General features: G+C 40.9%; 1 protein-coding gene across 2 annotated transcripts in view; it reads right to left on the minus strand.

The window, feature by feature from the left end:
- The window catches only part of LOC140494707 (TLE family member 5-like), a 122107-nt gene that overhangs the window by 90111 nt on the left and 7342 nt on the right, over nt 1–24654 (minus strand). For both annotated transcript variants that reach the window (XM_072594219.1, XM_072594217.1), the window contains exon 2: nt 2525–2622. In XM_072594219.1, the coding sequence (XP_072450320.1) occupies nt 2525–2622 (98 nt within the window). The remainder of the gene's footprint in view (nt 1–2524; nt 2623–24654) is intronic.

The raw sequence follows: 24654 nt of genomic DNA on the forward strand, positions 1-24654 counted from the left end.
AATCCTTTCAAGTTTCATAACATCCTACATATAGGAGAGAGACCAGAATTGCATGCAGTATTCCATTAACAGCCTCACCAATGTCCTGTACAGCCAGAAAATGTCCTCCCAATAATTTGCCCGAATAATTTTATCGGAAGTCCACAACTCAAGAGTCCTACATTTGACCAGTCAAACAGGTTGAAATGGAGAAACAGCTTGACATCCCGAAAGGAAAGAACTGTATTTTAATAGTCAAGTATTTCCATTTATATGGGCTGTCAGTTTTGTCCCAATTTTCATTCTCTTCGAGACAAATTGTGTGCACTGCACAGCTGCATCACTGAACTTTTTCCCGGATCTGAAATCAGTTAAGTGCTTCACTCGCTGTTTGAGAAAAGTGTTAAGAGAGATGATTACAGTTACATGGTGATTGGCCTTTTGTTCCCATGCCTGCTAATGAAATCACACTGTACAGTTTTTTGAAAGAAAAGAGAGACAATTGGCTATCATTTTGCTGAAGAGTAACATGGAAAAAAAACCCTTTTGTTGAATAAATGGAAATACAGACCATTTTCTCAGCTACCTTGCACGGGCCCAATCCCCCTCCCATTTATCTCTCTACCCCCTTGGCCCACAAGCCTCATTCATGATGAGGAGCTTATGCTCGAAACATCTATTCTCCTGCTTCTCAGATGCTGACTGACTGGCTGTGCCTTTCCAGCACCACACTCTCGACTCCAATGTTCTACCCAGTTAGCTCCCATTTTAACAACTCGCCAATTTACAGCCAACCTAACACACTGTATTTAGCCCCTAGCCTATTCCAACCATATCCAGGATGTAAAGTAAAGTATTATCCTGCACTGAAGAACACAGCTTAGAGATTAAGTAGTGGTGCTCCTGGGGATTGAGGTGTACAGTGTCCCACTTGTCTCATTATTCCATGGACCACAGCAAAACTAAATATAATTTTCCCAGTTGCCGAGACAACCTATTCAATATCTCATCTAAATTAGATTTTCAACAAACTGATCTATTGAAGGAGATGTCTTAATTATCTGAACATAATGTATTCAATGAAAGTGCAACAACTTATGTTATCAATAATATAGAAGGCTTTCTCTCAAAATATTTCCAAAACGTGTACATACTTTGAGAAAAATAAAAGATTTCTCTGCAAAAAGGGCTTTAAAAAAAAAAACACTTTCGTCAATGGGTTGTTCGGCTAAAACAGAGCATATTCCAGATGTGGCCAAGTCACAAATTACAAACTTCTCTGAAGTCTTGGAGACTCTGCTTGTTCAAGAAAAACAACATCTAGATTTTCTTAATTTTTTTCCCCCAAAAAGCGGTTTACTTTTCAGAAATAGGAGAGATCACTGGACAGCTTGTTCTGAGCAAGCTTTCCTCCATTGTCAGTATGCTCTTCACAGACTTCCTTCCAGGTCAATACCTAATAAATTAAGAGCCTCTCCAAGCTAGTCATTATTGAACAACAATAAAAACAGCTCCAAACAGGATTGGTAGTAAAGCAAATAATTGGTACCAGTTACGTAATTTATAAGAAACCCTCTTTAAAAAAAAACTGGAATTTCTATTTTAAAAGTTCACTAAGTGACCTCTATTAAAGAAACTATTCCTGTTATTTTCAAAAAAGGTGTTGAATTAAATTTGTTTCCTCCACAGAACTAGCTCAAGTCCTCCAAGAAATATAAACCACAAAATGTCTTTGTAACAAGAGTTAAATTTCAGTTTGTTGTGAGAAGCTAAGACACAGAATACAGTCTACTTTGCTGAGGGCAGCTACTAAACCAGACAGGCCTCTGTCTAAACACCTAACTACATTTGAGTGGATAGTCAAAAGGGAACCTCCTGCTTGGAGAGAAGTAAGCCAGCTGAATTGCTATTTTTAGAATTTGGCCACATTTTTGCTTGGGCATCCTAAACAGCTAAGAAACAGCTTTTCTTTCAATTGTGAAAAGAAATTTGAATTTTTAATTTAAAAGCCCACTGTATGGCTTAGAGTCATCCCAAGAATTTTTTCACAACCCCATGGACATCAGATATCCAGAAAATGGTTAACCAAGAGACCCTTCTCAGCCATGAAGCATCTCATTACCAGAATGCATGATAAAGTTTAAGAACAGAACGTTATCCTAAAGGTGGCCACAATTACAAAATAATGCTTCACATCAATTTTGCGTATCAAGGTGTGGAATTCAGATAGTAGATTAGAATGGTGGGCAGGCTTGAGGGACTGAATGAACTACATTTACTCTGTACTTTTTCTTTAAAAAAAGAAAGCACTTTCTTGCTTCCTTTGATTTGATGTGATTGGTGCGCACAGGTTGAATGCAGCTGTCTATCGCAAAGTAATGATTCAAAGGCTGCCATTTGGTTTCAAGCATCAATATAAAGTTATTGGCATCTTAATGTGCACTAGAGCTTAGCCAGAATGAATTGTAACTTTCACCTTTCAGTACTGTCGTTTATTATCCTAAAGTGAAATGGTTTCCAGTATATGAAAGAAAAATCTCATTACCTGTGATACTGTGCTTGCAGAAACTGAAACTCATCTTTGATTCGATCACACGAGTCCGAGGTAGTAAACTTCAACTGTTGTGCTGACTGTGATGGAGCCTTTAAAAAAAAAGGAAAAAAAGTTAATTACGAGATAAAACAACTTACGATATATAATTAGTCATTTTAACCTACAAGCAGAAAAGACTGATATGTGGCTGTTACGATAATTTCTTTAGGAGTAGGAAACGTGAAACAAAAACAGATGATGGAGGACAGATCACAGTTTTAAGGCTTGTTCATGCTGTCTGCTTGATTTTCTACCTTTGAGGGGATGGTTTTGTGATGGGACACATTAATGTGCTTGTCAAATGTGTCTGGCTTTTCTCAATGTACATTAGAGCTAAGAAATGTGGAGGAGTACGCTACATGATCTCTTGAACCTACTCCACGGTTCAATCTGATCATAGCTGATCTTGTGGCTTGCACTTGACTTTCCCACTCACTTCCCAGGGGGCCAAACATCTGTCCATCTCAGCTTTAAATATATTCAACAACGAAGCATCCACAATCCTCTGGGGCAGATAATTCAAAAGATTCATAATGCTTTGACTGAAAAATTTATCATCGCAGTCCTAAATGAACACTCCATTATCCTGAAAACAGTGGCTGCTTGTTGATTCCCCAGCCAAGGGGAAATATTTCCTCAGTATCTACCCGGCCCAGGCAAGCCCCTTAATTAATCTTCGATGTTTTAATGAGCTCACCTATTATTCTTCTTAACTCCAGAGAATATAGAGCCCAATTTACTTAGCCCATCACAGGGCAATTAACCCACCAATCGCATGAACCTTCACTGTACAGTGTTGAGTGGAAATATATCCTTCCTTGCATAGAGATCAAAATTACACAATAGTTCAGGTGCTGGTCTCACTGTAGTCCAATTGCTGCAAGCCACTTTTAGTGCAAGGTGATTGGATTCCAATATTGAAGCTGAAAATGTGTTGCTGGAAAAGTGCAGCAGGTCAGGCAGCATCCAAGGAGCAGGAGAATCGACATTTCGGGCATGACCCCTTCTTCAGGATTCCTCAAATTCGCGAAACGTCAATTCTCCTGCTCCTTGGATGCTGCCTGACCTGCTGCGCGACCTGCTGCGCTTTTCCAGCAACACATTTTCAGCTCTGATCTTCAGCATCTGCAGTCCTCACTTTCTCCTTCCAATATTGAAGGCCAACATGTAATGTTCATAGAATCCCTCCAGTGTGGAAGCAGGCCATTCAGCCCACGCTGACTCTGAACAGCATTCCATCCCCTACCCTACCCCATGTAACCTTGTATTTCCACCTGCTCTACGCATCCCTGGACACTATGGGAAATGTAGCATGGCCAACCCATGAAACCAGTACATCTTTGGACTGTGGGAGGAAACCAGAGCAAACTCAAGCTTACATAGGGAGAATCTGCAAACTCCACATAGAGGCTGGAATCAAACCCAGGTCCCTGGTGCTAAGGGGCAACAGTGTTAATCACTGACCCACCATGCCACACCAATTGCTTAAGTGCTTGCTGTACCTGCATACTAAATTTGTGCATTCCTTTGATGTGTATTGAGTCTCTCTGATCCTTACCATTTATAAGTTCAGACCATGTACAACTCTGAGAACCTACACTTAGTGATTACTGGACCACCATAAAAGGTTAATGCAATTTTGTGAAGGTATCGAGCACACCCTCATTCTACCCACCAATCCTCTCTCATCCCTCCCTCTGTTAACCTAAAGGTAGTGAGATCTTGCTATATTTGGAGGCACATGAGCTAGTGATTCTCCACATGCATCTACCCTTTACATGAGCATACACAGTAATGAGATGGCAGATTATTCAACTGTTGGATTGCACCAGGAAAACTCTTTCAATCAATCATTGAACAACTAACACATATCTTCCTGCAAAAAGATGGTTAATTCAATAGCAATCAGAAGTAGATAACTTCCTAACACACAAAAATGTATAACAAGGAAACATCAGCATCTTGGGTCGATGATTCATTTAGGCTCAAATGGTTTCCATATTGAAGAATAAATACTTTTTATAAAGTTTCTCATGGTCTTAAGGAAAGTCATTGTGAGTGTCAACTGCCTCCTAAGTGGGATAGCACAAGTCAATAAAGTTACAGAGAAGAGGAGCGAGTGCGCACCGGACTGATTAACTACTTCACTGAAAATCACCAATGCCAAATTCGAAGTCCATGCTTAGATCAGAACTGCAACCTTTTCAGGTTTGCTCAATCCATCTGACCCCCACAGCTCACAGCTGTGACAGAGAAAGTAAACAGTGTGGGGCTCGGTCTTGTTTGATAATAACCTGGAGCAGACACTAAAAGAAACAGAACATTCTCCCTCTAGTTCCCTTCACTCAGCGTACAAAAATACAAAAACGCTGATGCAGTTCCCTAAAGTGCCCACTGTTTTCCCAGATTGCCACCTCAAAATGACAGGAGAAAGGAGACTGTTATATCCTTGAATAAAAACAAATTTCTGAAGGTCACACCAGACCCAAAACATTAACTCTGTTTCTCTCTCTCCACAGATGCTACCTGAGTTTCTCCAGTATTCAGTGTTTTGTTTTTAAATGTGTGTGTTGCTGGCTGGCAGTTAAGAGTCAACTATATTGATAAGGACCTGGAGTCACATGTAGGCCAGACCAGGTGAGGACAGCAATTTCCTCCCCAAGAGGGAGATTACTGAACCAGGTGGGGTTTTTCTCCCAGCAATTGACACCACAGTTCCATGGTCATCTACAGATATTGATTCCACAGTTGTTTTAATTGAATTCAAAGTCCATTTCAGATTCCAAACCAGGTCTCCAGAATATTATCCATGTCTCTGAATTAATGGTCTAGTGATGATACCACTAGGCCAACACTTCCTCTTGTGACTGCTATATCTTTACTCAGTCCACAATTGTCAGTGGACTTATAAAGAAGTGATATCTATCCGAATAAATCAGTCCAAGACAACGTATTATATTTGCCATTGGCAATTGGAATGGACAGCAAATTATAGGTTGTTCAAGTGTAGAATTAAAATATGCAAACTCCAACACACACGTTTAAAGTGTATAGCTCAGGGAACTTGATCAAGTATCACATTCGGTATTTGGTGAGTTTAAAATAGTCTTGCCACAGGTCAGCTAGCTTTCACAACCAGAGTCTGGGAAGGTGAGACATTCTGTAAAGCGTCAATATAGGAACATGCACTGGCAGTTAGAGAAGAAGAAAATCACCACTCTGATATGGCACTGTGCATACTGGAAAGCAGCCAATGGTGTTGAAATAAGCCAAGCAGTTCCTGACGGCAAAAAACTCTGCAAAAACCCAGGATTGCCTACATTCAAGCTGGTGTCCAGCAATACTGCAGTCAGCAATTTTTAACTAAGTTGGTACAGCTAGGGGAAAGAACGTAGCTTATAAAAAGCCAGTCTGCCAACAAATCCTTAGTTGTCCACATGCCTGAACACAATTTAAATATCCATGACTGTTACATTATTAAAAAAATTCCCTCTGTTCAAGCTACATATTAATGGGAAAATATTTATTCCAGCATTGAAATTATGGCCTCTAGCTGCTTCAGAAAGATAGATAATGTTTCACCACAACCTGCAAGGTCTCACACTTATGAGCCAAGAAGAAAAGAGCTGTGCTCTCAAGTCCATCATCTTTTTCTTCCCTCAAAGCAACATCCAGGACAATTGTAATTTATTGCAATAAGAAAACCTGTTTTCAAAACAGAAAGATTACAAATTAGGGAAACATTTCTCTCCTACGAAACAAAAAGAGCGCTTTCTGGAGTTGAAATTTGTTTGGCAAAACAATTTTTTTGGCTCTTTTCCTTGTTCTCCCGACATCCCCCCTCCCCGCCCCAAGACAACATCCGTGTTTCTGTAAACAAACAGTCAGAACGTGGGTTGCATTCACCACAGGCAGTAAACCAAAGAGTTAACTCATCTTCGCAGTCAAGTCATTCAAACAGAGATCCTCCCAGGGGCTTGAGCCAATGCAAAACTTTTCTGCAGGCAATTGCTGATAAAAATTACAATCACTGCTTTAAAGAGCCCAATTTAATGCAACCAGGTTTGAAATGAGACCAATACATTTTGCAACAGGCATGGCCATTCTATCTCAGCTGTAAGATTCCAAGGTCCCCTACGAATGCACTCCTGCGTCCGTTCAATAAAAGATACAGATCACTTTGAAGATCAGTATACAGCCATGATTACGTACATGCTGACATAAGAGGAGAAATATTATTTCATGTTTACCTGTTCCCCTAAAACATTACTACACCTTTCGCTCATCGTTTCCAACTCTTGGACATATCCTTAGAGATCAAATTATTTAAACATCCCCTTCCAACCACCCATTCAACAGCCTTTTTCCTGTATCTTACTTGTGAAAAATAAAAAAATGCATTCAAGGCAAAAAAAAAAGGAACTGAATTGCAGAAGCAATGGCAAAGTCACCGGATAAATAATTCTAGAGACCCAAACTAGTGTCCTGGGTACACATGCAAATCCATCACAGATGGTGAAATCTGAATTCAAAATTTGGAAATAAAAGCTAACCATATGGTGACCAAGTAACCACTGTCAGTTTTTGTTAAAAAAGAACACATCAAGTTCACTCATATCCTTTAAGAAAGGAAATCTGCCGTCCTTACCTAGTCTGATGTACGCGTGATTCCAAATCCACAGCATTGTTATTGGCTCTCCACTATCCTCTGAAATGGCCTACCCAGGAAAACCTTAAGAGCATCGAGATGGGCAATAAGTGCTATGCTTGCTCGCAATACACACAACCCAAGGAAGAATTCAAGCAATTCGGAAATAGGAAGAGTCTATCTGAGAAGCTTATTTCGGCCAACGAACAAGGTCGTCACTAATCTTCACTTGCTCTCAACCTCACCCTTCTGACAGCCCCCTGTAATCCTTAGCTCCCCAGTGATTGAAAAATAGACACATTCAACTGAACCTTCATTGCTCTGTGAAATTGAGAATTCCAAAGATTCACGACCCTCTAAACAGAAGGGCTTCCTCATCCAAGTCTGAAATGGACAACCCGTAATCACTTTTTAAAATGCTGTACTAATGTCTCCAGTGTAAGTGTTCAACAAATTAACCTTTAATTCCAGGAGGTTTCAGGACAACCTGACCCACTCCATACCTCCCCTGTTTAGAATAAGCTTGAACAAATTTGTTTTGATGCAGTGACAGAAAACATCAATGGGACGAATGTTTGGGTGGAGTCAATTAACAAGACAATGCGAAAGTATCAGATTAGTTTGAGAAGGGAGAGTCAGAGTGTTTCAATTATCAAGTCATTTCAATGGTGCACATGCACCAATTGTGATGCAAGGCTGCACGTGGATCTTTAATTCCTTACATATTGAATTCCTTCTATCCAATGTTGCTAGATCTCACTGCTTATCCTTTAAAAAAATGCAAAATATCACAGTGACATGCTGAAAACCTGTGACTTACCCCAAAAATGAGTGTGTGTGTCTGAATATTACTCTGAAGTTGGAACCTGTGATATCTCATTATTCTATTCACAGCGACTCGGAACTTGGAGCTCAAACAATTAAATGCACAATTTCTTGCTAAAAAGACAAATATCTCCACTCTTGGAAAAGAGGAATTCTTAATTCAGCTGCCAATGACAAGCTGACTCTGGCAGTATCGCTTGTCACGAAGGGCCTGAATATAAACAGAGAAATCAGTTGCTGTACTGATCAGCTGGTGGGAGAAAGAATGGCTGCTAGACTATGGGGGACATTGCCATGGTTACCAAACCACAAGTGCGTGTTATAAATCACAGGAGCTCAACGTAGCTACTTAGGGCAAGATTCAATTGGCAATTAAGAGTTGATCGCCTTTTGCAAGTCTATATTTGTGTGACAGATTGCAGACACGGCAAAGCCTTTTATGTTTCTTTCAGGTCTATGTGCAATATTGTTGCAAGCAGCTTGAGAAAAACACGGCACCACATTCCAGCTTCATTTTATATTTACATCGAGGAAGACATTTCAGAGTTTTACTGGAGAGACTCAAACAAAGAGGAAACAGAGTAAAGTATACTGGTTGATGGAAGAACAATCAAAGTTGCAAGGTTTTGTTTGCAAAAAAAAAAACACATTCTGAAGGTGCAAGTGGGGAAAAGAAAGGTAGCATGGTGGGAATGCTACAAAATTAATGCAGTGTTTCCATGTAATGCTCCAGAGCCAAGTTCAAATCCCACGTCAGCTAGGGGAATTTAAATTCAATCTGGTAATAAGTCTTGAATAAGATACTTGCCACATTAATAACAATCACGATCAGAGAGAGTTTGAAAACCCTGCCTGGCTCACTCGAGTTCTTCAGGGGAGGAAACATGCCATCCCTCCCCTAGTTTGGCCTACATGTGATGCCAAATCGCACAATAGTCAGGCTGACTCTTAACAGTCCTCCCTGAAACTGTAAACATGCCATAGCATTATATCAAACTATTACACACAGCACCTAAAACACAGAACTGCAAAATTCAGCTCACCCCCACCAGTGAGGGCAATAAATGCAGTGTCAGCCAGGGTTCAGAGAAGATTTACCAGGATGCTGCCGGGTATGGAATTATCAAGGAGAGACTGGGACTTTTTTCACATGAGGCATAGGAAGTTGAGGGATGACCTTGTATAAAACCAGGGCGGTACTAGATAAAGGTAAATGGCAGGTGTCTTTTCCCTAGGGTGGCGGTTTTCGAGACTGGGAGCATATTTTTAAGGTGACAGGATAAAGATTGAAAGGACACACACACAAGGGACAATTTTTTTTTTTTACACAGTGTGGCTTGTACGTGGAATAAACGACCACAGGAAGTGGTGGATGCAGCAGTTACAACGTTTAAAAAGTGTTTGGATAAGTACATAAATAAGAAATGTTTGTAGGGATAAGGAGCAAGTACAGACAGGTGGGACTAGTTCAGTTTGGGATTATGGTTGGTGTGGACTGGTTGGACTGAAGGGTATGTTTCTGTGCTGCACGGCTCTTACGAGAATGAATCATGAACATATTGGTGTCTGTAATAATTCAGACCTACAGGTCTAGTATCTGCAAGGTCAACGGAAAAGCTCTGTGGAGAGACTGGAGAAACCAAGCTGAAGAGATTTGTTAGGAGGTGCTCAAAATCAGAAATGGCTTTGACAAAGTTTAAAGAAAAACAAGCAGTTAAATGGAACTAGTTGCAATGCTCAGAACAGGCACAGGAAGTAATAGCAATGGTCTACTAACTACAAATTTGTATAGATCATTTATTTATAGTCACCTTGTAATTTGGTTCTTTCAATTCAAAAATAACCAGTGAAGCTTAAGAGATAAAGGTCAGCTTATTGCAGAACTACTGTAGTTAATCAACTATAAATGTGATAAGATTATCAGCTAAAAAGACATGATTAAAAGCTGGCAAGGACGAAAGATTCTTATACAAATAAAAGCAATTTCATTGCCTAAGATTAAAGGCGGATGCTGGAAATCTGAAATAAACAGAATTTTGGCAGATCTGGCAGCATCTGTGGAGACAGAAACAGAGTTAATGTTTGGAGTTCAATAAGACTCTTCAGCAGAATTCTCCAAGATTATCACTTCTCAAAGATCCTCTTTGGGAAAAGTGGATGAAAACTTGAAATAAAGAATTCAGCTGTAATGGCCTCTGTAATTGAATAGTTGGAGGTTTTCCCCGCAGGGAGCAGAATCAGTTTTTGTGACACAGTATAAGCTCCTTTGCTTGATTTCCATGGCACTGGGATCCTCAGTAGCCTAGTTCAGAATAACCATTCTTCCACTTGTCTGGGTGGAAGAGGGACATTCCAAAATGATTATTCATGGCCTGTTTCATAAAAATCAAAACTCAAAAATGGCCACTAAGCCAAAACTAATGAAGCTCATTTCCATATTAGACATACAGTTGCCTGTGCCCAGGGCACAGATCCAATCCATAACCTTCAAATCCAGAAAATTCACTTTTAAATTACCTCAGCAACAATAACAAATGACTTCCATCGTCAGGCAGCAACAAGGCAGGAAGAGCCATTCACAACTCAGGGGAACCATTGTCCAAGAGCTTCTGTCTGACCCTGGTAATGTCCAATTAATTTCAACGCCTCTTGTGGTCTCTTCCTGACTAAAGTACAGTTTAGTCTCAATATCACATGAAAACCACAAGGGTGGTCATGTGACTTCTGAGAGCTATTGTAAACACAAATTGTAAGATTTTTCCAAGGAGAACCAAAGTTGTGATAAACACGATGAGCCAAAGTGTTTCCTTATGCGATATTTAATTCTAGGGTTGGGTAGCTAAATGAACAGACAGGAACGTGAAGAGGGATCCAACATACAGGAAATATGTTTGCCCTTGGCACCTAACCTCCACTGACCCCTGATAAATCAGGGAGCTGTGTCCTCGGAACGTTTTAATCCATCATCCGAATGTGCTGCTCCGCAACAAACTAAGTCCCAATCTTCCCCACGTTCACGCATTCCGCATTCCGGGCCAGATGATATGGAGATTGCTCACAATGCCCCAAGAGTTACATGGAAGCGGTCATTTGGCTCATCTTCGTCCCATTCAAGCTGGATCCAAATTCTCACCATTGTGGCATTTAATTGTTCTTCATCCACTCCAATGTTTATTTACCTCCTTATTTGCCCCTAGAATCCATAAAGAGTCAATCGTTTGATGAAAAAAAAAGTCCCAACATTAGCCAGCTTGCACTTAAAGGATTTGAAACTATCACCTTTTGCCCCATCTTGTAGTTGTGGTTAAAAGGAATGCTCTAGAATTTACGCTTTTACATGCCATTTACTAAACCAACAGTTATCAGATGTTACCTTTTAAGGCTCAAGTGCTCCTCTGAAACAAGTTACAGGATCCAGGTTAACAGACCCCCCCTTTCCAGAGTTGAAGGGCTTAGCCACATGCAGAGACCCTTAGTCACATTGGAGGAGGGAGCTGTGGTGCAGGACAGAGGGTCCAAAACACAACATCACCTAAACTCTGTAAACCTTTACCATCAGGCCAGTACTATGGAATGCTTCAGGATAATGGAACACTTAGTAGGTTTTTTTTGAGGCTGCCAACTGAGCCCAAGACTCATACAGCACAGAAACAGGCTGTTTGGTCCTATTCATCCATACGGATCATGTTTCCCAAACTAAAGCAATCCCATTTGCCTGCATTTGGTCCATAACCCTCTAAATCATGAACCTGTCCAAACACCTTTTCAATGTCGTTTTTGTACCTGCATCTGCCACTTTTTCCGGCAATTCATTCCATACACGTACCACCTTGAGTGAAAAAGTTGCCCCTCAGGTCCCTTTTAGATCTTTTTCCTCCTCTCAGCTTAAAATTACGCCCTTTAGTTTTGAACTTCCCTGCCTGGGGAAGAAGACCTTTGCTATTCAGCTTATCTATGCCCCTCATTAATTTATGAACTTGTATGAAGCCATTTCTCAATTCCCTATGTTCCAGTGGAGTAAAGTCCCAGCCTATCCAGCCTCTCCTTCCAATTCAAGCCCTCCAGTCCCAGTAACATCCTTGTAGATCTTTTCTGCACCCTTTCCAATTTAATAATATCTTTCCTATCCTGATTCCAAAATGTAGCTTCCCTGCGTGAGCTTTAACGTTTTGGATCGTTCTCCTTCCCATCTTCTGTCAGACCTATTGTTGGTCAGAGATCAAATCTGGCTCCTATTATAACTATTGATTTTGAATCCCATTTAACCAACACTCGTGCTGATCTATTAAGCATATGTAGTCTGTAAAAGAAAGCAATCTTGCACACTGATCAAGCTAAACAGCAGCCAGTGGTTGAGCAATAGGCTATGTGCACTATTAATTCAAGCCAGAGAAAAGCTCAGAGAAAAAGACCCACTCAGACTGAAGGTTCCTGCTGACCAGAACCAAGCTGTCACATAAGTGCACACAGTCTCCCATGAGAGTAGGCAAAGCATTCCTCCAAAATTACCTCAGCACAAAGCAATGTTATCCTGAGCCTAGTTAAAAGTCCACGTGCCAAAGTACACTTTGTGTAGGAACCCAGGATTGCACCACAAGGGGAAGCAAAATAAATCTGGCATATCAACCCCCATGAGCTGACAATGCTTGCAGTATTGGAGAGCTCAATTCAAATCAGGGAGGGGTGGGGGCAGAGGGGAAAACAGCATGGGCAAAACTATCAAGGAGTGATTTTTTTGATTCTTAAGATGTCCAAATGAACAGCAAAGAACATTAAACAGCAAAAACCAAACACCTCTGTGAAGCAACCAGAGAAGACAGGTCCAAGTAACCAGGAGAGTCAAGATTAGTGGGGTGGAAATGCAGAGATCAGGCAGCATCCAAGCAGCAGGAAAATCGACATTTCGGGCAGGAGCCCTTCATGCAGTCCTCACTTTTGCCTCTCCAAGTAACCATTAAACCGATCACGTTTACACAAAAAGGCATGATTATTATTGACCTAAATGTTTTATTAAAATCAGTATGGAAAATTTATAATGAAATGTTGAGACTTGGTGACGGGGGCTACATTACTACAGTTATTTGTAGCAGGATAGTCAGGAGACAGATGTGGGACAAAGAGGGGAGCCACAGAATGGGAGAAAGCAGGAGGGTTAAGTTCAGCTGGACTGAAGAATCTTCAAGCCTGTCTTACTCATCTTTAGTGCGCACCCTCCTGAACTTTATAAGAATTGAAACAATGAATAAAACAAAAAAAAAGCAGTGATTTTAAAGTAACCTTTCAAGTCTAAAGGAGGCATGGTGGCTCAGAGGCACTGCTGCTTCACTGCCCCAGGGACCAAGTTCAATTCCACCCTCGGGTGAATGTGTGGAGTCTGCACATTTTCCCAGCGTCTGCCTGGGCTTTCTCCAAGTGTTCCAGTTCCAACCCTAGTCCAAAGACGTGCAGGTCAGGTGGATTAGTCATGGGAAACAGAGGGTTTATAGGGTAGGGTGGTGGGTCTGGGTCTGGGTCAGGGTGGGTGCTCTTCAGGGCATCAGTGTGGACTCAATGGACCAAACAGCCTGCTTCTGTACTATGATTCTCCTAACTTGCCTCAGGTTAGGAATATAGACATTATGATTACAAATCAGTGCCTGCCTAAGCAGATGCTGCCAGTGAGGTAACGTCATGCTCTATTCATTACACAAAATCCATCTACAAGAGCAAACAAGCAGGCAAGGTTACTGCTCTCTTTACTGGCCTTCAATGGTACACCCTTGTGGTTGACAAAATGATTGAAGGCTAGGCTTGGACCAACTACAAGTTCAATTTGCAAGATAGTTACTTGTAGATTTCCATAAGATGCTACCAGCACAGAGAAATCATCATAGGATGTAATCCAACTGATCTGTGAAAAACATCGAGCACATACTAGTTGTAATGTGTGGGTCTAAAGAACAAGATCAATGAGCTTTTGAATAAACTAAGCTTGCAGATTGACAAGTGGTAGTAGCAGTGGTGACCAAGCAATGAATTACGATGAATATGGCACTTTTAAGACTCAGGATCCTTCTGCTCCATAGGTGTGTACTGACGTCTCTGAACAAGTTGATAACTAAATATCAAGACCTGGGTTTTTGGATCGTGCAGAGAGAGAAAGAGAGACCTGAATTTCTTCACTGTAGTGGCCGGGGTACACGTTCCCTTCTGACATTATTTTGATTTAGTTCCATCCTTTGTTTCTACACTTTTTCTTCACTTTTGTTATCATTGCATTGCCCCTGAGAGGCAAGGCTTTAAATCTGTTGCTTGGTTTAATTAGTCAATTGGTAGTGGGCTTACACCCGAGGCTTCGGAGGGTGCTTGTGGCACTATGGCAATGCCCATACCTCTGAACCAAGAGGCCAAGATTCAAGACCCACCTTTACTGGACATGTGCCATTGCGCACAAATACACCAATTAAAATAATTGGGGGGGGGGGGGCAGGGAGGTGGTGGCATACTGGTAATCTGACTGGACTGATCACTTGGACTCTTTTTCCTACCCCTCTCCCATGTTATTAGTCTTTCAAAGAAAAAAAAGTGGGTTCTTTGCCAATGGAGCTTGGCTTCCAGAAGGGGACGGATGGTGAAAAGTGGCATTTGTGATAAGTTAAAATTTATAATGAGCACTCGTGAATATCAGAGTCTTTTTATGTCTAATTCAACACATGGACATCAGTTTGTTAAATAGTAAGGACACCTCTGAAGTGAGAGTATACTTCCAGGAAATGATGGTCCCCGACTATGAAAGGGCCATTATTGCACACAAAAATAAAATTAGCAACTCCTTCCCATATGGATTGCTTTCAAATGTTTTCTTTAAAAAAGAAACATAACATTTAGGGCTTTTAATTTTTTAAAAATTGTTCAGAGTGTACAAGTCTACTAAAACCTGAGCATTTAAACTAAATTTACACTTCCCGGCAAAAGTGAGGACTGCAGATGCTGGAAATCAGAGTCTAGATTAGAGTGGTGCTGGAAAAACATCAGAGGAGCAGGAAAATCGACATTTTGGGCAAAAACCCTTCATCAGGGCTGAGCTTTACACTTTCCCATTTCACCAGCTATTATTTCAACAAGAATCTTCAAAACGTATTTCAGTCGACTCACGTTCACGTTCAATGCTGACCTTCCATTTCAGATGTGAATCTCATCGCTCGATCTGTTCGATCAGCTTCCCTCCTCAAATTGTTATGGCTCCCCATGCGCCTGATCCGGCCCAAGGCTGTTAGTAACCTTCATGCTTCTGCAGTCAGCAAGGAAATGATGGGACTGCCTCAACCACACGCTTATACACAGTCACGGTTACTCTCAACATACTCCTGCAGGGCACAGCTGATCGTCATGTCAGGAACTCACTCACCCAGAGCTCAAAATGCCCACTTCGGCAATCACTCCTCCCTTCCCCGGCCCTGGAGTAACATATCAAATGGCTTCACCTAGTGACAGTCAACAATTGAAGCAAAGCAAACTGAGGTCAGTAGACTCTCAAATTTCAACACATGACTCAAAGAATCCAAAGTGCCACTTGTTACAGCTTTGCATCGATCCCCATTTTAATTTTTCCAGTAATTTTATTCACATCATTTCCATTTTCAAAGGACACAAAGCATTGATTGCGGTCATCAATTTGCAGATGGATTTAAAACAGGCAATGTCAACAGGTTACATTGACATCACTTCATTCCCAGTGCAAATAATATATTGATTTAACTCTAGAGCTGCTGCAATCATAAACTCAATGTAATGATCAAGACATCACCCTCCAACTGCTATCTCATGAGAAGCAATTCCAACAGGCCTTTGAGCACCCATCCTTTTGTCAATGCATATTAGAGCTGAAAATGTGTTGCTGGAAAAGCGCAGGTCAGGCAGCATCCAAGGAACAGGAGAATCGACGTTTCGGGCATGAGCCCTTCTTCAGGAATGAGGAAAGTGTGTCCAGCAAGCTAAGATTAAAGGTAGGGAGGAGGGACTTGGGGGAGGGGCATTGGAAATGCGATAGGTGGAAGGAGGTCAAGGTGAGGATGATAGGCCGGAGTGGGTGGGGGTGGAGAGGTCAGGAAGACGGTGCAGAGTTCGAGGGATTTGACTGAGACAAGGTTGGGGGGAGGGAAGGAAAGAGGGGAAATGAGGAAACTGGAGAAATCTGAGTTCATCCCTTGAGCGCCTCATCTTCCGCCTAGGAATCCTCCAACCACAAGGGATGAACTCAGATTTCTCCAGTTTCCTCATTTCCCCTTCCCCCACCTTGTCTCAGTCAAATCCCTCGAACTCAGCACCGCCTTCCTAACCTGCAATCTTCTTCCTGACCTCTCTGCCCCCACCCCACTCCGGCCTATCACCCTCACCTTGACCTCCTTCCACCTAATCGCATTTCCAAAGCCCCTCCCCCAAGTCCCTCCTCCCTACCTTTTATCTTAGCTTGCTGGACACACTTTCCTCATTCCTGAAGAAGGGCTTATGCCCGAAACTTTGATTCTCCTGTTCCTTGGATGCTGTCTGACCTGCTGCGCTTTTCCAGTAACACATTTTCAGCTCTGTTCTCCAGCATCTGCAGTCCTCACTTTCTCGCCAATGCATATTAGTCAATTCTTGCAAGGCTCAGAGTTAGTTGACAAATAGAGGATTCTTAAAAAAATACAAGACGTGGATGAAATGGGGTATACTTCAGAGACTCACTTAAAAGTGGGACTTGTTAGCCTCAGCCTGCAACTACCTCATTACAGTCGACAGCTGACAGACAGAATTTGCTTTTAAAATATTCATCGAGATATGTTTAATGCTGCATGTTAAGAGAGAAAACCCCGACAACTGGAGATGCAGGGACAGAAGGCGTCCAGTACTGCACATGCAGTATTTCAGCATTGGACAAGCAACAGTCCCCTTTTAATGGAGGGCTTGGTTCCTTTGAAAATAAATGGCTGCTGTTCTAGCAGACACAAGACACAAGTGTTAAAATCCAAAGTGTTATTTGGTCAATTAAGAGGTACAATTGTGAAGGTTACATTTTGCAAGTCCATCAGGAGGCATAACATCACTGATATATTGCTCCTGACCTCAACACATTTCTAGCCAAGGACTTGGCTAGTGATCCCTATGCAGCTGCAGCATGCTTTAAATATTTCTCATTAACCTGTTCAGTGGTGTTATGATACACCCTTCAAGCAGATAGGACTTGAACCAAGGCATCCTGGTCCAGAGGTGGGGACACTACTACTATAAGATAGCCTACTGCAAAAAAAAACTTTTCCTTTTTATGCTCAGAAGTGTTATCAGGCACAGCCAAACAAATTTCTCCCAAAGTCAGTGACTTTTTAAAACCCCTGTTTTTAAAAAAAAAACACTAACCACAAGATTTGGAGCTCAACTCAAAATATTTACTGAACAGCCGATTCAGAAACATGATGACAGGTCGCTGTTGCTGGTAGCAGGATCAGAGGTAGGTCCCCACCACAGCATCTCACAAGCTCGCTCTCTGCAAGAAATAACGACCCTATTTTCTAATCAACCTGCTCAATGTTATTACACTCCTTTGGAACAGGTAGGACTTGAACCTGGGCTCTTCTGATTCAAAAAAAGGTAGAGATACGACCACCGCACCACAACAGCCCTTCTTCAAAGTGTTTTAAAAAGGGGAGGTGGGGGGAAATAAACAAAAAAAAAGAGGGAGAAAGAAAAATCAGCCTCACCTGTGATAATGCCCATAGATGAATGGTCTACTAACAGAATCAAAAGCATCAAAAAAAGGAAAAATGAGGGAGGTTTGGGGTTAAAACCAAGAGAGAGAGAGAAAGAGAAACAATATTAATATGTCGGAGTCAGATCCAGTACGAAACCTCCCCTCTGCAAATAATTCTCTCAATCTTATACCTGCATAAAAATGACCACATTTGGGCTGGTTTAAGTACAGCAATTTGGAATTAAAATGCATATCCACAAGGTTCCTGCCATGAAACTTTGATCATAAAGGTTGATAAAGTCAGTTAACGTTACACTGGATTGTGCAGCCTGAACTCTTACTCAGGCCACTATGTACGACAGTGAACCCACCCCAATTTGACCATAACGGTGCAAACCTGATTCACTAATTACACATTCAAACCAGTGCAAAGTACTTCTAATTGTTCTTTCTTTGGAAACATAACACACGTGCCTGGCCTGTGTCAAAATGCCATCAGGCCTATTTCACAAATTTGTGCGATATGCTATGCTGGGGCAGAGGGACTGCTCACACTGAAACCCAATACATTACATGTACAATTTACATTCATCATCCCAGGTTAGCCCACTATCAGTGACAGAGCTATAACCAATGTACAACATTAAACCTTTCCAAATACCATGCATATTTGCAAGTTTTAACAATACAGTTGTACAGCTTTGTAGGTTTCTGGTTCAAACGGACAAACAACAAAACATCCAGCACTGTACTGGACTGAAATCCCATTGACAAATAGCCAAGTCTAAACAGTTCAGCATGAGGATGCGCCCAATACATTAAGCCTTTCCATTGAATTGGTATTCCAAACATTTTCAACTGTAATCACGTCCTAGGTCACAGCTTGAATGCCTCATCCCAGTGGAAATAGGAGCAATCAGTCATGATTCTATTTAATGTATCGGGTCAATTTTGTCTAGAAATTCACTCCTGTCTCATCTCAGATTTAATTTTCAATTTACTGTTCTTGAAAATCACACTTAGTTTGTGCTGATGTGGAAGTGAACACTATTTCCTGCTTACCCTTTAATCTGGTCTCTTCACCACTCAACACCAAATGTATTGCCCGACTTCCCATCACCAGATGGTATGAAAAAAAACGAGATGTCCTCTCATTTGAGGGATAGTGGGGGCCCAGGGTGGGAGGAGAGCAAGTTTCAAAAAGGCATTCACAGTCTTTAGAAAGTGAGCGAAAATTAATGTAACCACAAGTCCCATGATTTATCTCAGTGCAGCGATGGAAAGGCATACAGCATGATTTTGTTTGGACAAAAGTTTTCTTTTGATTGCTAGCATATGAATAGCTTACAACCCTCTTTTTATATTGTGAAAGAATAATTTGTAAACATCTGCTATCAGAATTACCTCAGCAACTGTACAAACTGCAATCAAAATGGTGACCTCTGAGCTGACTTAACAAGGTCAGTAAAACAACTGTGAAAGCACGTAGTCAGATTTAAATGGTCAGCTATCCTCCTTTGCACCATTTCTTAGAATCTGGAAATCATGGAGGCTAGTTAAGATGCCATCATCTGCTTCTTTTTCCAAACCTAGGAAACAACTTTCAAATGGTTCTTTCTGCATCGATAATTGAGTGTCTTTGAGTTGAATACTGAGCTGCAGGAAATTCCACCATTCATGAGGTCATTGAGGGAGCATGTCAACTAAAAAATACCTCCACTAGACACAATGCTGAAGTCAAATATAAACAAACAGCTCAAATGATGCTCTTAGTCAATGCCTTCACTGCCCTACTTACACAGAGTCACAGTCACACTGCACGGAAACAGAACCATTGGTCAAACTCGTTTATGCTAACCATAGTCTCAAATGAAACCAGCCTCACTTGCCTACTCCTGGCCCATATTCCTCCAAACCTTTCCTATTCATGTACTTATCCAAAAAAAGTATTCTAAGCATTGTAATTGTACCCACATCCATCACTTCCTCAGGAAGCTCATTAAAAAAATTCACCCCTCTATCTTTTTTTAAAAAATCTCTCTCTCACCTTAATGTGGCCCCCACCCTACAGCAAAGGCAACTACCATTAATTCTATTTATACCTCTCCTCATTATTTTATAAGCTTCTAAATGTTCCAAGAATGCATTTCACTACTAGTTGACCCTTTGCATGAAGTTGTTCAGGAATCTGATATTTGTCTGTCATCAGTTCAGCTGTTTGAGAACAGGATTTTCCTTTATAAAATTCATCTACTATTTCACCTGCTGTAATTGCTCCAAATCAGCTACCTCCTTTCAAATCCAAAAAGCCTCTCGTGGCTCTCATTTTATATCATGAAACCAAGCCGGTCCCATGGCTCTTCTGAACATTAAACTTCAAGATCCAGAGGTAATTTGCTTATAGCCCTGAGAAGGCTATCTGGATAGAACACAGATAGAACACCGGGTGCTGACATTAGACCTAGAGACTAACTGCACCATATGCAGACACAGTAGTGGAGCATTGTATTTGCCAGCAGAGTAATGGAAAACAACATGTACACTATAGATTAGACATCAGATTCAACATCAACAGTACATCATGTACTCTTAGGTTCATGAAGAAAGATTTCAGTTTTGTGACTGAGTGATTCCTTCTCATGAGCAGTGTGACCAACACGGTGTTCCGACCTAAGGCTATTTTCCAAAATAATGAGAGGGGAAAAGAATAAATCAGTAGTGGATTTGCCACAGCAGAATCCGCTTCACAAAAGGTTATGACCTCAAAAGATGATAACAAACATTACAGCACACTTGGGATTTTCCTCCTGTCTTGCCCCACATCCCCAGGTATAAACCACAACAGTCAAGGCATTTAAACTAACAAGTGCACTGCACTGTTTCGTGAAGACACAACAGGCATTCAATAATTGCAAGTCTTCCATTCGGAGTGAGCTTGTCCACTAGATTCCATTGGGATGTAAATTCACGTCCATTAGAAATTACATTTCAATACCTCAAACCCATTTCAAACAAGAGACTTCTGTCTCAAGTCGTAGTTCAACCTGCAGAGATAAATCAGGTGCTAGCCCATTGCACCACTGGTTAGGGAGCTGTAAAGTTGTATTGTGCTTGTTCTTTGACCACACAATTAAGTAACAAGACAAACAACCCCACAATGCAATCTTTCAATTCAACTGGGTTTTGAATTTGCACAGAATAGAAACAAAGGGCGCAGACTGCCTGGAGTGATAATACACTCTTCAATTGCCAAGAGATTTACTAAAAGCACAACAGTTTCCTCACAGTTATTATTCCCATGCCGTAAAGTATTCTATCCATCTCTTTTAGACTATAACATTGGAGGCAATTTTTGCTGATTGTTTCATTTAATCTACTGATTTAGATATATGCCATATCGAAGTAAACTTTAATGCAACTGAGTAGCTTTGAGTAGATATGGTTTATAGTACTAATGTACAGTGAGGAAAGTTCAATTTGACCCCAATCACAATAGCGACACAACATGCTGATTTTTGAGAATTCTCGGGAAATAAAAATATTTAAATGTGTCATTTCCAACCTCGCCCCAATACAAATTTGCCGCTTATTTTGCCCCAAGGAAAGGAACACCAGCTGTATTATCATCATTTGGAGATGCCGGTGTTGGACTGGGGTGTACGAAGTTAAAAATCACAACACTAGGTTATAGTCCAACTTGTTTAATTGAAAGCACACTAGCTTTCGGAGCTACGCTCCTTCATCAGGTGATAGTGCCACAACTCCACATTTTAACAGAGGGGCTACAGAGCTCAGAAGGACAAAATGAAAGCAATCAAGTCTATTCGAATGCAGCATCACAGGGGCTAACCGTTACACTAAACACTCATCTTTAGCCTTTAGGAGAGAGTGGTTCACATTTTGAATTTCCTTGTTTCTATAAGTGTTTTAGCATCTCGTGTAAAACATTCTTCTCAGACGAAATGAAAAATTCCAGCTGTTCCTAGTTCACAATCCAATTTGGTTTTTTAAAAAAAAATGAAAGAAATTGCTATTTCCAAAGGTGAAATTGATTTTATTTTTGGTCATGCATTCAGAAGCCAAGAATAAATGTAAATAATAGTTAAATGAAGTATCAGTTGGTCAGTAACATTCATAAGTAGGCCGTTGTTCTCTCGATATTACATTAATTTTATTCACCGATAGGTCAAAATATAAACAAGCAATTGAAGTTTCTAGGGATTTATTGCCCATATATACATTCACTCAAAATGAGTTTACAATTCATTCAGCTGCCCAGATTTATTTTAGTCTAGGGTTAATTCATTCAAAAACTCATTTTTAAATTAGACTATTTCTTCAGGTGTTGCTTCCACAAGAAGTCACGCATTAGTTTACAAGAATAGGAGTGTTTTGCCATAAAAGTCACATTGGATTCTGCTACTAAAAGTGGTAACCTTGTTGTATCTCAAGATCCAGTCAGTCAATGGGAAGGGAACATAGCCTTGGGTTAATCAGAGCTTAACTTGTTTGGCAAGGAACTCTGCAGATTGGAAACATTAAATGTCAGGCTCCAGACACAAGAGCCCAGTATTAAGTGAGCAGCCTTTTAAAACAAATCGTTTTACATTTAACAAAATATTAACTCTTTGGAGTAAGGCAGACATATTTAAATGCTACCCAGTGGGAAACGAGGAGGAATCTGTAACACTGCAGAGAGAGGACATAGGCTCTTCAACCAAACTGGTCTGTGCTAGTTTGTAGATGTCAGACTCAATCTTACAGCATATTTTCTACTCTCCTTTTGCTTGAATGTTTTCAGATGGAAACCTCAAACCCTTTCATGCAACAGCAAGTTCCATGTGTGCCATTTCCTTCTTAGTTTTGCCTGCTCTTGCTCCACAAAGGGATTTACTCTTCATTAGAGTATGCCTAGGGGTAGGCACCCCACATAGCATTAATTAGTAAGCCTCAACAATGAGCTCTTCAGATTTAAACTGTTAGGGTGTTCCCTGAAGACAGTAGCAGCACACTTCTTATCAAAAGTCAGCGAATATGAAACTCTGCGCATGCAGATTATTCAATACCTGGTTTGGTGTGAAATCTACAATCTGCCTGCAGTGAAGCTCATCTTTCCATTCTAGGAGGTGGGTGGTTTCAGGATGGGGTAAAAGGTAACACTGAAGTGCACAATGATTCACAATCCAGGACTGACAATTACAGTTGCATTTCAAAATCAGCCTGCTCAAACTTATTAGTGCCAAGTCTGTGTGATTATAATCATCCTCTGGTGCTCATTGCACCTAAAATCCTCTTCACCCACTGGTGGGTGGGAAAGTCCAAGTTCCTCCTGATAGGAGATATTTCTCTCTGTTACTGCACCTGGTCTAGTGGAGGATAGGGTTACATTCACAAGGACTGGTAATCAGTCAGTCATCACTGAATTGGGGTTGACCACACAGGAATGAGAATACACTTTGAAACTAATAATGTGAAAATGTATATCAATGGGTTTGGTATGACATCACTAGAGGGCCACATGGATGCAATCAATTTTTAAGACCATCGGATCTAAGGCAGAAGTAAAGAAGAACTTTGGTTTCATCACACAGATTGCTCAGTCCCATCTTAGTCTTTTCAGTAACCTTTTAGAAGCAGTGATGGTTGCTTGCAATATGGCCAAGGATCATTCCAAGACAGGTGGGAGTCAGGATCACATCCACTGCCTACAGAAGGTACTTTGGGTATTGTTCCTTGCAATTTCCAAGTTGGAATGCAGAGGTGACAGACTTAGCTGGGCTGTGCTCCAGTCTCCAATTATTGAAATATTCAGCTTCTGTCAGTTTCATGTGGTTTGCACATTCTTGAAAGATTTTGATCATGCCATAAGGGGATATTGCCAGTGTAAGTAAACTGCTGTCATTGCAATGGATATCTTCCTAATGTAGATGTTAAAAAGGGTACCAGGACCATTGTTGAGTATTCTTGCACTGCTGACTTTGATTCAAAAATCTCTCTCTGTTGGCCAGACATGTCCACAGCATCCAAAGTAATTTGGCACTTCGTGGAAACAGCAAGGACAACTTGAGCATCAGCCCATGATGAAGCATCAAATCACATCCAGGTGAATTTCAGAAGCACTAATGTTTCCCCAAAATACTTCTAACTGTAAATTTTTATGTGCAATAAGGCTGTCATATTTGCCAACATGACCTTAATATTTCATCACATGAATCACCTCACAATGCTGTGCAGACAAGGAACTGGTCAACATGAATAAGTGTATCTAATATGGTACTTTCTCCACTCTCTTCCCCCCCACCTCCACCAAAGCCTTAAATAACATGGACTTTAGATGGAATCAATAATGACTGTCTAAAAAGCAATATTCCAGGAGACGCTCAAGGCAATCCTCTGGACTCGGAACTAAAAACATTATTCAACTTCTTTCATTTAGGATAGTCATCATAGCATAGAGACTGGAGTTGCTCAGAGATCTGGATTTAAATCCAGAGCATAGAGAAGAGATTAAACTCCAGCACAGCTATTGACCAATTTAACCAATCAAATACTTCAGAACCTTTCATTTTGAGCATCTTGGTCATCCATACCACTGTTGCTGAAATTAACAGTCACTAATTCCTCCAATACAAAATCATTGGATATTTTAAGACAAAACAGTACAACAGCAAACAAAAGAGCTTTTAGTTGTGACTCTGGTGGAAAACATAGTTAATGCAGGTTACCAATTTGATTTCCAATCTTTGGTAAATTAGCAGATTTTAGGCAAGATGAAAGTAGGAGCACAATAAGGATGCAACAAACAAACAGCCTGTGCCTCTGCACGAAGAGGAAGAAAAAGAAACAAGAGTTTCTACCCTCAATTGCTACCTATTCAAGCGTGATGTTAACCACAGGTCTGGT

The sequence above is a fragment of the Chiloscyllium punctatum genome, chromosome 24, assembly GCF_047496795.1.
Source record: "Chiloscyllium punctatum isolate Juve2018m chromosome 24, sChiPun1.3, whole genome shotgun sequence".
Taxonomy (NCBI): domain Eukaryota; kingdom Metazoa; phylum Chordata; class Chondrichthyes; order Orectolobiformes; family Hemiscylliidae; genus Chiloscyllium; species Chiloscyllium punctatum.